At 37.5% G+C, this 13,559-nt stretch overlaps 2 protein-coding genes across 8 annotated transcripts in view; one reads left to right on the forward strand and one right to left on the reverse strand.

Annotated features, from left to right (window-relative positions):
* Positions 1-4,102: 4,102 nt before the first annotated feature.
* LOC125923093 (centrin-4) lies at positions 4,103-7,585 on the reverse strand. Its single transcript, XM_049631135.1, has 5 exons — positions 7,471-7,585; positions 6,152-6,289; positions 5,649-5,777; positions 4,915-5,043; positions 4,103-4,639 (listed from the first exon to the last, which is right to left on the reverse strand). The coding sequence occupies exons 1-5, from the start codon at positions 7,471-7,473 to the stop codon at positions 4,550-4,552; spliced, it is 489 nt and encodes a 162-aa protein (XP_049487092.1). The 5' UTR covers positions 7,474-7,585; the 3' UTR covers positions 4,103-4,549.
* Positions 7,586-7,606: 21 nt separating this feature from the next.
* BBS12 (Bardet-Biedl syndrome 12) overlaps positions 7,607-13,559 on the forward strand; it is a 55,732-nt gene continuing 49,779 nt past the window's right edge. For 2 of the 7 annotated variants that reach the window (XM_049631132.1, XM_049631131.1), the window contains exon 1: positions 7,627-7,926. The gene's annotated coding sequence lies outside the window, so the exon portion shown is untranslated. Of the gene's footprint in view, positions 7,927-13,559 lie in introns of all 7 variants that reach the window. The other 5 variants (XR_007457893.1, XR_007457891.1, XR_007457894.1 and 2 more) reach the window with 5 other exon arrangements.

Below are 13,559 nucleotides of genomic sequence, written 5' to 3' on the forward strand. Positions count from 1 at the left end.
GTGACTTTAATATAAAGATAATTCATGTGTTCAATAAAACTGAGGAGAATATGAAGAATTTCAACAGAGATCAGGAATCTGTTAGAGAACTTCTGGTAAACTGGAACACAAGTCAGTAAACTATATATAAATTTGAAGCACAGAGAGAAAAAGGGATAGAAAACACCAAAAAGAGTGTGAGAGATATATAAAGAATAGTGATAAGTCTAACATGCATGTATTTAATTGGAGTTCTAGAAAGAGGAGATGATGGTTCAGAAACAATATTTGAAGAAACACTGGCTAAAATTGTTTCAAAGTTAATAAAAATCCATTAAACCACAGAATCAAGACACTATGAATCTCACGTAGATTACAAATATAAGGAAAACCACACCTGGGTAGATCACAGTTATATTGCTAATAACCAAGACAAAGAGAAAAATCTGAAAAGCACTCAGAGGGAAAAAATCCCACACATTACCTTCAAAGAAGCAACAATAAAGCTATAAGCTTACTTTTCAAAAGAAATTACAAAAATCAGGACATAATGGAATGACATTAAAATGCTAAAAGTTTTTTAAAAATGCCATCCTACTATCTCACCTGGGACTCTATACACAATAGAAATATTATTCAAAAAAAGAAGGCAAAAATTAAGGCCTTTTCAGACAAACAAAAGCTGAGAGAATTTATTACCAATAGATCTTCACCATAACAAATACTAAAGACTTATTCAGCCTGAAGAAAATGATTCCGCATGGAACCACAAGCTTGCATAAAGGAATGAAGAGAACCAGAAAGGGTATGTAATTAATCTAAGTAAAATAGACTGGTTTATAAAAGACAAATATAAAATAATAACAATAATAATATCTTATATGGATTTGATTATAAATAGAAGTAAAATATATGACAATAGCACAATAGATCAGAGAGATAGATAAAGTTAAACTGTTGTAAAATCCTCCAACTGGGGGAAATTGTAAACTTGCCACTTAAAGGTAAACTATAATAAGTCTAGGATGATTGTTGTATTCTATTGTTGCTCAAAAAACTACCCCAAAATGTATTGGTTTAAAGTAATAACATCATTTATTTTGCTTGTCAACCTATAATTTAGGCAAGGCTCAGTGGGGTCATCTTGTCTCTACTCAGAATCAGCTATGGTGGCTCAAAGGCTGAATACTGGAACCATCTGAAGACTTATTAACTTATCTGCCTGGTAGTTGGCACTAGCCATTGGCTGGAATCTCCTTGGGGCTATGCCCAGAATACCTCCGTGTAGTCATTCCATATGGCTGCCTAACATAGCATGGTGGCTGGATTCCAAGGTTGGGTGCTTAGAGAATAGAGCCAAGCAGAAGCTATATCACCTTTCCTAACCTATCATCAAAAGTCATGCAGTGTCACTTCCACTACATTCTATTGGTTTAGAAGCAAGTCACTATGGACAACCCACATTCAGAGGGAGGGAAAGTCGAACTCTTCCTGTTGTTGGGAGGAATATCAAAGAATAAGTTTAAAAAGCACAAGTGTAAGTTTCAACAACTTTCAAGTTGTATATTCTACATACAAGTGTTTAGTCAGGTATATTTATTGAAAATATCTTTTTCCAATTAGTAGCTTATGTCTCATTCTCTCCTTTCATGAAGAGAAGTTCTTACTTATAGTACACTTTATCATGTTTTCCCTTAAACTTAATGGTTTTTGTGTGTCCTAATTGGGAAGCTGACCCCAAGGTCATGATGATATATTCTTACTTTTCATGTCTTGATCAACAATAATTTAGAATTAATTTTTATGTATAGTGTGAGGTTGGGATCAAGTTTTCTTTTCTTTTTTTTTTTTTTTTTTTTGGATATCCTATTGACTAGGAACAATTTATTATAATGAAGATGTCCCACTGTAGAGTTACCTGTGTCTTAAATCAATGGCATATACAATGAGTGTGTTTCAGGACTTTCTGTTCTATTCCATTTGTCAATTAGTCTATCCTAGTGAACACTATGCTATTTTTTTTAAGTTTATTTTGAGAGAGACAGAAACGGCATGAGTAGGAGAGGGGCAAAGAGGGAGAGGGAGAGAAGGAGAATCCCAAGCTGATTCTACACTGCCAGCACAGAGCCCGATGTGGGGCTCAAACTCACAAACTCTGAGATCATGACCTGAGCCTAAACCAAGAGCCATTCGCTCAACTGACTGAGCGACCCAGGTGCCCCAACACTACACTATTTTAATTACTATGACTCTAATAAATCTTGATAGTCCGGTAAGCTAGTCTCTCACCTTGTTCTTTGAGTGTGTATCAGATCCTTGGATTTCCATAGAAATTTTAGAATTAGCTTGTCGAGTTTCACATAGGTTAAGATTTTGATTGCACTATAGCTATAGATCAATAAAAAGAGAACTGACATCTATATAATATTGAGTCTTCCAATCCATGAACATAACATCCCTCCATTTATTTAGGTCTTCTTTAATCTCTCTCAGTACTCTTTCATAGTTTTTGATATTGAAGACCTGTGGGTCTTCATTAGATTCAGTCATAAGATTTTTATATTTGTAATACTATTAATAGTCTCTTAAATTCACTTTGTAATTATTCATACCTGGTTTGTAAAAATATAATTGTGCTTCTATTTGTATTTGCATAACAACTTGCATCCAGTAATCTCTAAATTCTTTTGAATACACTATGGATAGATGTGTCATCTGCAAATGGAAAGAATTTTATTTCCTCCTTTCTGGTCTCTGTTTTCTGCTTGCCTTAATGTACTGACTAGCACTTCTATACAATGTTGAATAGAAATAGTGATAAAGGACATTCTGTACTTGAGAGAACTGGGATTGATGAGACTTCTATTTAGAACTCTTTGAACTTATTCATGTGTATTTTTAAGTGTATTACCCACTTAAAAATATAAATCATTTAACAACTTAAAGGCCATAATTTTCACTTATGAAGCATACTTAGTAGTTATATTTTTCTTTACAATAGAAGGAAATGCTGCATAATTAGGAATTAAAGATCCTGTGGAACACTTAATGAGCATAAGCATAGATATGCCATTCCAGCACCAATTTAAAAAAAAACTTGTGTTGACAGAAGAAAATCGAGTCTTCGTTTCAGTGAGCTAAAAATGAACTGAGACAATTAAAGTTACATTTTCTGTAAGCCTGTCTTGCTCCAAAGACCATTACTTAGGTTTAGGAAGTGGGGGTGTCCAGCAAGTGGCATCTGTTGCCTATTATCAGGAGCAGAAATCTGAGAGCTTCTGCCATTGCATTTTGGTATCAATTTAGTTGTCAAGGAAAACACAATGCAGTCAACTACTTGATGGAACAATTCTTCACTCATATGAAGACCGAGTAGTATCAGTTTTAGTAGTGAATGTCAGTTTTCCATGCAAGAGGTCCCTCCCAGAAGCCGATCTAGGGCAATTGGCCTGTACGGACCCATCTTGTTGTTTAGCAACCCCTTGCCAAAGGGTATATCCTCTTTCCAAAGTGGAGTTGGCCAGGTGTCATATTACATACACAGGCACTATAACACACACAATGCTTAAGCAGAAAAAAGTACACATTGAGTTTGAAGTGGAAAGATATTCAGACAATTCCAGCACAAGCTATAGAGACTATGTCTCTTGGTAAGAAGTGTTCTGGGCCCAAGACCCAGTCTTGTGTGACCCAGTGGGGAGTCAAAAGACTGTAGCTTCAGACTGCCTTTCTCAATAGATTGGCTCTTTCATAGGAAACAAAGTAAAATTACGAGAGTCACAATATTAAATGAGTTAGAAAATATATACTTAATTACCCTGAGAGTTTTTATCCATAGCAAAGCTTCATAATGAAGCATAAGGATACAAGATTTATAATCCATGTTTTATTATCTATGAGCAATTGAGCAATTTCTAAATTTCTCTGAACTTTACTTTTCTTGTATGTAGTAAAATGGAGCTAATACCACCAGCTTCCAAGTTGTAACATATTAACTGAGATAACATATGTAAAATCCCTACCACCTCCCAAGACAGTCATTAAATGCTCACCTGCAGGGTCAAACTTACAAGAAAATCTGGGTAGTATAAGTGCCTTTCTTTATAATAAGAAAACTAGCAAATAAAGTATTACTAGGCAATTTTATTTAATACTTTACATATCTGAATAACTGATTAAAAATCAAATGTTTATCAGTTTTTAAAGAGTTGCACAAAAGGAAAATAATAGGGAAAGTAATAGCCTGTTTGCCAAATTCAATCGGATGTGGGCTCAGTTTCATTAAACCTAAAAAAAATTCTAAGTCTTTAGATGCTGAGACTCCAAAAAGTAGCAGTTGGAATTAATACTGGTTTTGGATTCACGATTCACAGAAATCATTATATTTTCTTTCTTGATGCTGTAGATGTTTAACAACATGTTGATAGAAGCCTAGCTTCTTGCATGGATTACACATCAAAACACCAATTTGCGCAAATAAATTAGAAATTGACAACAAATACATTCAGATATTATGGAACTGTATAACAAATACAAAGTTATTAACTTTCCAGAGGGATTAAAAAAAGTATTAATAAAGAGTGGTCTTTTTCATCATCCTCAAAAATTCTTCCTCACTTACTTCTCCATCCCTATCACGATCAGCTTCATCAAGCATTTCCTATAAAACAAAATGTAAATATGGTATGTGAAATCATTAAAAATGAATGATATAATATTCAAATATATATACAAATTTTATTTTGAATGTATTTGAGTCCATCTAAGGAATATTAAAATTGTAATAAAATTAAAATTGTAATATATTTTATTTATAATATATAAATTACAATTGCATATAAATATATATAAATTACAATTGTATATAATATATATAAATTACAATTGTATATATACATGTAAGTTATAAAAATTATAAAAATAAGTAAAATTTACCTGAAGTTCATCATCTGTTAAATTTTCCCCTAGTTCCTTAGCAACCCTCTTGATATTGTTTAGTGTTATGCTTCCAGTATCATCATCATCAAATAATTTGAAAGCCTTCAATATTTCTTCTTTCTCACTCTTTAAAAACAGAAACAACTAACTGTCATTAATCTTTCATTTATTTATTCTATCAAATTGGACTTATGGGTGTTTGAGGTCTAGAGCAGCAATCTGCCAAGTAGCTGCGTTCATTTACTGTTCTAACTTTTAACAATTATTCCAAGGCACTCACATCTGCTCTCAGGGTATTTAAATTCAGAATTTGTTAAAGTGGAAGAGGCAAGGGTGATAAAGATAATGGATCTCTATTAACTCCAGTAACTGATACCAACTACCAAAAAATGTAAGCTCTAACAGGGAGGTTGTCTCATCCAATGCTCTCTAGAACAGTGCCTAGCAAAAATAGGCACTCAAGAGGTGTTTGCTGAACTCAAGGCTTCAACGTGCTGACCCCATTTTCTTTATCCAGCCATTTATCTTTATTATTTCCTAACAACCTTCTCCACACCGGACAGTCTTTATTACTACCCTGAAAACATCTTTAATCTTGCTATTCCTGTCTATCTAAATCCCACCCATTTTTAAAGACCTAGTTCCAATTCATTGATTGCTCCAGCCAAAAAAAAAAAAAAAGTAGAAGGCTATTGCTTGTATTTCTTTGAAAAACAAAATCACTACTATACCATTTTTACACTCATTATGGCAAAAAAATCTTCGAAACTAATGGTGCCATTTCCTTCTTTGTCGATTTCAGCTATCATTTTTTTAATTTCTTCTTTCTTTGGTTCAAATCCTAAGGCTTGCATTGCAATCTGAAATAGAAAGCAAATAAATAATATGCCATGGTCTCATTCCTAGCTTTTAAATTACCTAATAATTACTAGATTTTCTCTTTTTTACTATGGACTAGACATAAACCTAGAAAGTCAGGTCAGCAGGCCTAGGTTCCAATTCCACTATGCCATAGGATATGTTACTGTTACACCCAGAGTTTTTGTTGTATTCATTCATAAAACAAGAATAAATGCCTAAAAAGATATAATTTTGTTAGTATGGGGCAGGTGCATACACTGAAGGTGTAGGAGTCCACAATGAAGAGACTTTATATCAAGCTTTTAGAAGGCTGCTGTTAAAGACTGAAAGATTTGTTTTTAAAATGTTTTAGAATTAGAAGTAATTTCAAAACCTTCAATTCTTTCACATCTATGGTTCCAGACCCATCAACATCAAATAAATCAAAGGCCTCTTTAATTTCTTGCTTTTGGGTTTCATTCAATTCAAGTTTTGCTGCTCTTTTCTTCCATTGGTCTGAACTTGTGGATGCCTGTAATAAACACACATGTGTGTGAAAAACTACGTAACAGGAAAAGTTACCAGAACCAGAAAAATTGATAAGTACATAAGCATGTTCAAGAACCCTATTACCTAGTACATAATGACCATCAACAATTTCTACCTTTTCCTTTTGCTAACATTTATGCTATTAGTTATTAATATCTTGGTGGAAAGCTTGGTTCTTTTTACCACTTGTTTTTCCTTCAACCTAGTAGAACATTAGATGTTATGTCAGAATGGACTGGCCTTACTTGGTATATTTGAAAAAAAGTGTTTAAGGCATACCTTTTACCTAGGCCTATATATCTCATAATAAGATTTATTTTGTGGGATATGCTTGACTGAAACATGATATCCTTTCCCATCTTTTAGCGTACTTTCCTATATTGCAGAGGCTAAGAAATGAAAAAACTACATCTTCCAGGTGAAAAACTACTCCAGCGATCTGGATAAGAATAAATGTTGGGCCAATTATCAATATCCAGGTAAAGTGGAGGTCATCTGCCTGCTGTGTGCCATTTTCTGCTGGCAAGCAAGGTCACAGAGTTACTCCTGGGTTGTTCTGCAGCCTTATTTCAATATCTTGTCTCCCCATCTTTGGGTTAGGAAGCCGTAGCGGCAGAGACGGCAACTGGACTCCACGTTCCTGTGCACCTAGTCTCCAGTTTCGCGTGGTTTCGTTGTGGTAGCAGCAGATTCTTGATCCCTGGACCGCAAATCCACTAGTGTGGTCTTCAACTCCACAGTTGAGCCTTCACAACCTTCACCTTCCCAACAGTAGCAGAATTCGTAGCTATCCCGGCCAGTCACTTTTTCGGAGGTCAGGACCTCTTTCCTAGAGACCTAGACCCTCCAACAGATTTTAAGTTTCTTATTCTCTGTATTCAATTCCTCTCTGGCCGAACAGTGGTTTCATTTCCATCATAGAACCTACAGCGGAGTGCTGGTATTAGCAGTTGGCGGGGATAAACTGGAGACCCGCTCTTGCGTCCTTAAGAGACACGGGCAATGTGCTTCTATTTGACCACGAGAGGAGGAGTTACTAAACGACACTCGAGGATCAGGAGGCGAGTAATATATTTCACATACCAAAAACAATTTCTTCTCTGCTCCGGGGAGAGATTTCAGCACCAGCCCTGGCCCAACAAGCGGTTACAGCTTCACACTCACCATGTCACCAACCGGTGCCCTCAGCCGGGACCTCCCGATCTCAGCCGCCGGCAGCGCAGCCCAACGGCTGTCTTCACAGTTCAGAAACCGTTGCTAAGGCCGCCCTCGCCTGCCTCACCAGCAGCCCCGCCCACCGAGGCCTACTGATTGACAGTAGTTCCACCCAATAGTCAGAAAAGAAGGCCCTTGAGGCCAGCCCCCTCTCCCTACTCTCTACCAATAGAGTAACGCTCTGCCTTTCCCAGCCAACCCTTAAGCAGAACTTTTCCTCTGGTTTCTTAGCGACCAGCCCCGCCCAGCCGGCCCTCTCGCCCCGCTTCGCGCATGCGCAAAATGCCGGCGGCGAAGGGGGCGTCTTCGTCCCGGAGCCCTGGCGTCCAAGGGCCGGCCAGGACCGCGACTGGAGGTGGGAAGCTGGGAACTGGAGCCTCGCGTGAAGATGGAGAAAAGAGCGAGGTTAGTAACGAGGTGCTTCCACTGACTGCTAAGTCTTCAGTGCAGCCTTATTTGCTTTTTTGACCTCTTCGTGCCCGGGGTTATGATTGAGAATCTAGGACCTGGCGGGCCGGGTAAATTTGGTCCAGTTTTGGTTTACCATCCGACTGGGATTACCAGAGGTGGAGGGGACTGCCCTTTCCATGCGCCCCTAGATATTTCTCAACTTCCACAGTGCCTGGGGATTGGCCTTTAACATTTCCCTCTGGTTCGGAGAGATTCTGGCGCGGTAGGGGTATGACTGGAAAGAAGTGGGGATGGCGACTGGAAGGAAGCCGGATAAGGTGTTGTGATGCACCAAGCCTCACTGCATAGGAAAGGGTTTTTACCTGTGTTGTATTTATTCGCCGAGCAGGACTTTGGCTCCACCCATATTACTGTCAGACAGACACCGCCCCCCATCCCCCACCTCATCCCCAGCCATTCCAATGGTTTGAATCCCAAGATTTGACCGGCTTTCCAGCCATATCCAGCATAGATCCATACTCATGAGTCAGTCAGACACAAGTAGTCTGATAATCCAATAGACTCAGGATTTAGAAGCCCATAACTGCTGTAAATCAAAGCAAATTTTTGCCCAGAGGGCCAGACTTGCTGGTTTGCCCAATCATGAATCTGGTTAGGGACCAGCTTAAGGGTGGGAAAGAATGAGGTGGACCTCTGACTTCCTGGTAGGAATGAAGTGATGATAGCCCTTTAAAATTTCTAACCCTAATAGCTTACACATCAGGATTCTTTTTATGCCTTCTGCAGTACCTTCTGCAGAGTAAGTACTTTATTTAACAAAAATCATACAGGCTTCTCCAGCAGTGAGTGGATTCAGAAGGAACATTAACTTTTGCCTAGATTTTTTTCCCTTTATCCCACTTACTTCTTGAAGTTAGGGCAAGAAAAATGTGCAAAGTACATTCTTGAAGCAGTCTCCCAAATCACTGTTATACTGTAGTAAATAGAAACATGGCACATTTTCTAAAACCATCATCCTGTCTGGTTCACATTATATCCTAGTCAGACATCCAAGCTTTGTAATCATAGATAAACAGCTCATTAGGATTCTGGAAAATAGGTAAGGTTATTCTAATATGAGAAGTTTTTTTTTTTTTTTCTGTATTAAGTTGTCCCAGTGGAAATTAAAATGATGCAAGTTCAAGATATTTTGTGAACTAAGTAAAAATATTCATTCACTTATAATACAGCTGACTCTTGAACAACATGGATTTGAACTGTGTGGGCCCACTTACACATAGATATTTTTTTGGAGATTTGCCACAATTTGAAAAGACTCCTGGTTGAACTTCATAGCCTAGAGATGTTGAAAATTTTTAAGAAAAAGGTATTATTATAAAAACACAGTATATAATACATATGACATAAAATATGTGTTAATCGACTGCTTATGTTATTGGTAAGGCTTCCAAACAACAGTAGGCTATTGGTAGTTAAGTTTCAGGTGAGTTAAGAGTTATATTTGGATTTTCGGTTGTGCACTGATTGGTTGGGGCCCCTAACTCTCAGTGTTTAAGGGTTAACTGTGTATTGATTTTTCAGGCCATTGGTCTCACTGGGAAAGTTCCTTTTGATTACTTTCAAGGACATTTACTGCATCTTTTCTACTAATATTTTCAGGATTTCTGAGACCCAGAAATAGTGACCAAACATATAGAACCAGATTCTAACCTAGATAAAGTTTGATCTCATGGCAATTAAAAGGCTGAAGTAATATATTAACCTGCTTTTATATCACTTTATGATTTAGGTTCTTATATTTGGGAAATTAACTTCTAGTGAAAATGATTTTTTAATTATAGGCTCAGATTACAATTTCTAGGTCTTGGGTAGGAAGTACTTAGTCTTGAAAAATAGCTGTTATTAATGTAATTGTATTATAAAACAATAATAGTAATAATAATTAATCTAAGAAAATATTAAATCCATTGGCACTCTTAAGTAAATCTATAATTATTTAATACTTTCCACATGTACTGTGCCAACTATTGGGTGAGTTTGAAAGGAACTGAATGTAGAGTATAAAGAAGAATAAAAGCAACCCACAGATTAGTCGGGGAGAAAGGCACAGACACAAATACAGAATTTGAAATTCAGCGTGCTAAGTGCTTCAGTAGGTGTGTGTAGAAAGTGCTTGAGCACAGGAAAGAGGCACTGTTCCTTCCTGGTGCATTGGAGAAGGTTATATTCAAAATGTGGCATTTGCCTTGGGTCATGAAAGATACACAGCATTTGCCAAAGTGAAGAAAGGGTAGGATATTCAAATCTGAATATAGCATGTGTAAAAATGAAAATAAATGTGTCTTCTCGTGTGGCAAGATCATAGGGTTTATATGGAAGGGTGGAAAATGAGTCATAAATTACATTGAGGTCCAATTATGGGACACCTATGTCAAGCTAGGGAGTAAAGATTTTATTTTATAAGATAAACAGATGTTTTTAGGCAATGGAGTGCTTTGATTAGGTTTGTGCTTTTCAAAGATAATTCTGACAACCATGTGAAGGAGGTACCGTTTTGGAATCATGGGATCTCAACTAAGACAGTGCCATATAGGAATCACATCAACTCTAAAGGTGATTGAAACTTAAATTTGTGGTGGGGGAATACTGACAGCACCATCTGTTTAATCTTTTCAGTTTTGTACTTAAAAGTTAAGATTTAGCAAATATGGTGAAAGCCATTTCTTCATTTGCTCACCAGATACTTCTTGAGTGTCTGCAGTATGTCAGACAATATTTTTGTTATGTGGGATACCTCAGTGACTAAAATTATCCTCCTGGGAATTAGATTTCAACAGAGGGAGATAGCTGAGAAATAATAATAGGTATGTAAACTGTGTACTATTTTATAAGGTGATAAATGTTATGGAAAAAAAGGAAGTAGAGCAGTTAACAGGAATCCAAGTAGTTAAAGTTCATCCAAACAGTTAAAGGGAATTCTACACTTAGAAAGGAAGAGCTTGTGGTGTTAAATAGGGTGCCCAAGTGTGGGCCTCGTTGAAAAGGGGAAATTTGAGTAAATACTTAGAGGTGGCAAGGCAATAGATTTCCCAGGGAAGAGCATCCCAGAAAGTGGGAGCAACTAGAACAGAAATTATAAGTTAAGGAGCGTGCCTTGCATGTTCCAGGAACAGAAAGGAGGCCAGAGCCAAGTGCTCAAGGGATAGTGTAGTAGGAAACAAAGAGGGGTAAGAAGGAGGGGTGCAGATTACTAGGGCTTAAAGACTTTAATTTTCATTCCTGGTGAAATGGGAAGGCATTGCAGTATTTTGAGCAGAGAAGTGAAAGGATCTGAGTTAACTGTTTAAAAGGAGTCCTGTGTGAGACAAAGGAGCAAAAGCCTTTATGTTCCAAGTTGAAGGTTTTTTAAGTAATGGAATCATATGATTAGACTGCTATATTAGGAATAGATGAGATACGCAAACTATTGATTTTGATGATGACAAAAGCTAATCATACCTGTCAGAAAATAATAGTATTTTTAAAAATTCAACTCCTAAAAAGCATTGCATGTCTTAGTATTCTAAAACAAATTCCATATACAGGACTAGACATGATAAGAGGGAAAGAAAGCTGCTTCTGATGTCAAAACCCAGTGAAGTAGTATGAATGCTTCTATTACAGCTTTAAAATGTTCAAGAAACATTAAGCTGACAAGTAAAGTTGTTAAGGATCTCAATAATAAAATAGCTGTTTGTGGAAGACACTGGTGCTGATGTATCTCAGAACAAGAATCAGAGTGTGTCAATTCAATGCCAAGAATAGTTACCAGAGGTGTTTTTATCTTTGGAATTATGTATTTCACCATCCGCTTGACTGTCGTTGCCTTTTTTATACTCCACTTTTTAGAAGATGAAGGATTTTTATTTTATGCTAATTAACTAATCTCTCTAAAATAATTACTTAGGAGCTTTTCTAACCTTAGGAATGCTAAGACTGGCTTTTTTTTTTTTTTTAATTGCTGCTGAAGCAACATAGTCTTCAAATGCTGAAACAGCATTTCTCTTGAATATTTATTTATTTGTTTATTCATATTTTATTGAGTAGAATTGACACACAGTGTTACATTAGCTTCAGGTGTACAACATAGTGATTCCACAGCTCTGTATGTTATGCTATGCTTATCACAAGTGGAGCTACCATCTGTTGCCGTACAACACTATTACAATACCATTGACTATATTCTTTATGTTGTACTTTCATCCCTGTGACTTATTCCTTCTATAATTGGGAACCTGTACCTCCCACTCTTCTTCATCCCTTTTTAACCATTCCCTTCCTCCAGCAACCACCAGTTTGTTCTCTGTATTTATGGATCAGTTTCTGCTTTGTGGTTTGTTTTGTTTTTTTAATTTTACATATAAGTGAAATAACTGAATATTTTTTAGATCAGTTTTATGTAACTTTTTGTCTGTAGATTAGTTTTAGTAATTTCGTGTCTTCTCTTGGAAAACCTTTTTCACATAAATTAAATACAGACTTTGAAAGCTTGAGTAAGTTTGAAATAGCCCATGGCTTTTTTCCTTTTGTTCTAAATTCTCTGTAACTTTTCCATTCATATAGTAATATCTTGTGATTTAAACATAGTATAGAGGGGGCACCTGAGTGGCTCAGTTGGTTAAGCAGCCTACTTTAGCTCAGGTCATGATCTCAAGGTGAAACGCCCAGAGTCCAGGAGACCCCAAAAACGAACCACCAGAGTCCAGAGTCAAAGCTAAGCAGCAAGGGTCATTTATTGCAGGTTCGAACCTGGACCTCTGCGCACTCGTTGCCGGTGACGCTAAGAGGCCCCGAGAGAGGTTTTTACAGCCCTTTTGTAGACAGGTACAAACAAGTCATGGGGAAATCAGGGATTTTCCACAGTTACAGAGCTGCGATTGGTTGATGTTTAAAGTTGGACACTTAGCAGTATTCGATTGGTTCCTGCCTTTAGGTCAGACCATAACTGGGGGTACGGGTATCTCAATGATTGATCAGGAATACACGGGCACACCAAGCAACAATGATTGATCAGGAATACACGGGGGCGCCAAGCAATTGTACAGAAGCGGAACAAGCTGGTTAGGCTTGGTTAGGTTTCAGTTTCCCGTAACTTAAGCTTTTAAGTTTTAGTTTTCTCAGGCCTCTCAAAGGGTCGGGAGTTCAAGCCCCATATCAGGCCCTCTGCTGTCAGTGCAGAGCCTGCTTTGGATCCTCTGCCCCACTCTCTCTCTGCCCCTCCCCTGCTCATGCTTTCTCTCTCACTCTCAAAAATAAATAAATATTTAAGAAAAAAAAAAAGGCGGATTGTTAAAAAAATTTATAGAGAGGAAACCATAACAGAGACTCTGATGCTTAGAGAAAAAAGGGCATAGCCATATTAAGGGTATGAACAGGTTTAGAAGAAGGCAATAAGGGGCACCTGGGTGGCTCAGTCAGTTGAGCGTCCGACTTCGGCTCAGGTCATGACCTCACGGTTTGTGAGTTCAAGCCCCGCATCGGGCTCTGTGCTGACAGCTCAAAGCCTGGAGCCTGCTTCAGATTCTGTGTCTCCCTCTCTCTCTGCCCCTCCCCTGCTCATGCTCTGTCTCTGTCTCTCTCTCTCTCAA

This window comes from Panthera uncia, chromosome B1 (assembly GCF_023721935.1).
Source record: "Panthera uncia isolate 11264 chromosome B1, Puncia_PCG_1.0, whole genome shotgun sequence".
Classification (NCBI taxonomy): Eukaryota; Metazoa; Chordata; class Mammalia; order Carnivora; family Felidae; genus Panthera; species Panthera uncia.

Coding starts and splice junctions, on each gene's coding strand:
- LOC125923093 (XM_049631135.1), bottom strand. Junction 5,778..6,151: donor TAGATGTGAAAGAATTGAAG/GTTTTGAAATTA, acceptor TTTCTATTTCAG/ATTGCAATGCAAGCCTTAGG. Junction 4,640..4,914: donor TAACAGATGATGAACTTCAG/GTAAATTTTACT, acceptor TTTGTTTTATAG/GAAATGCTTGATGAAGCTGA.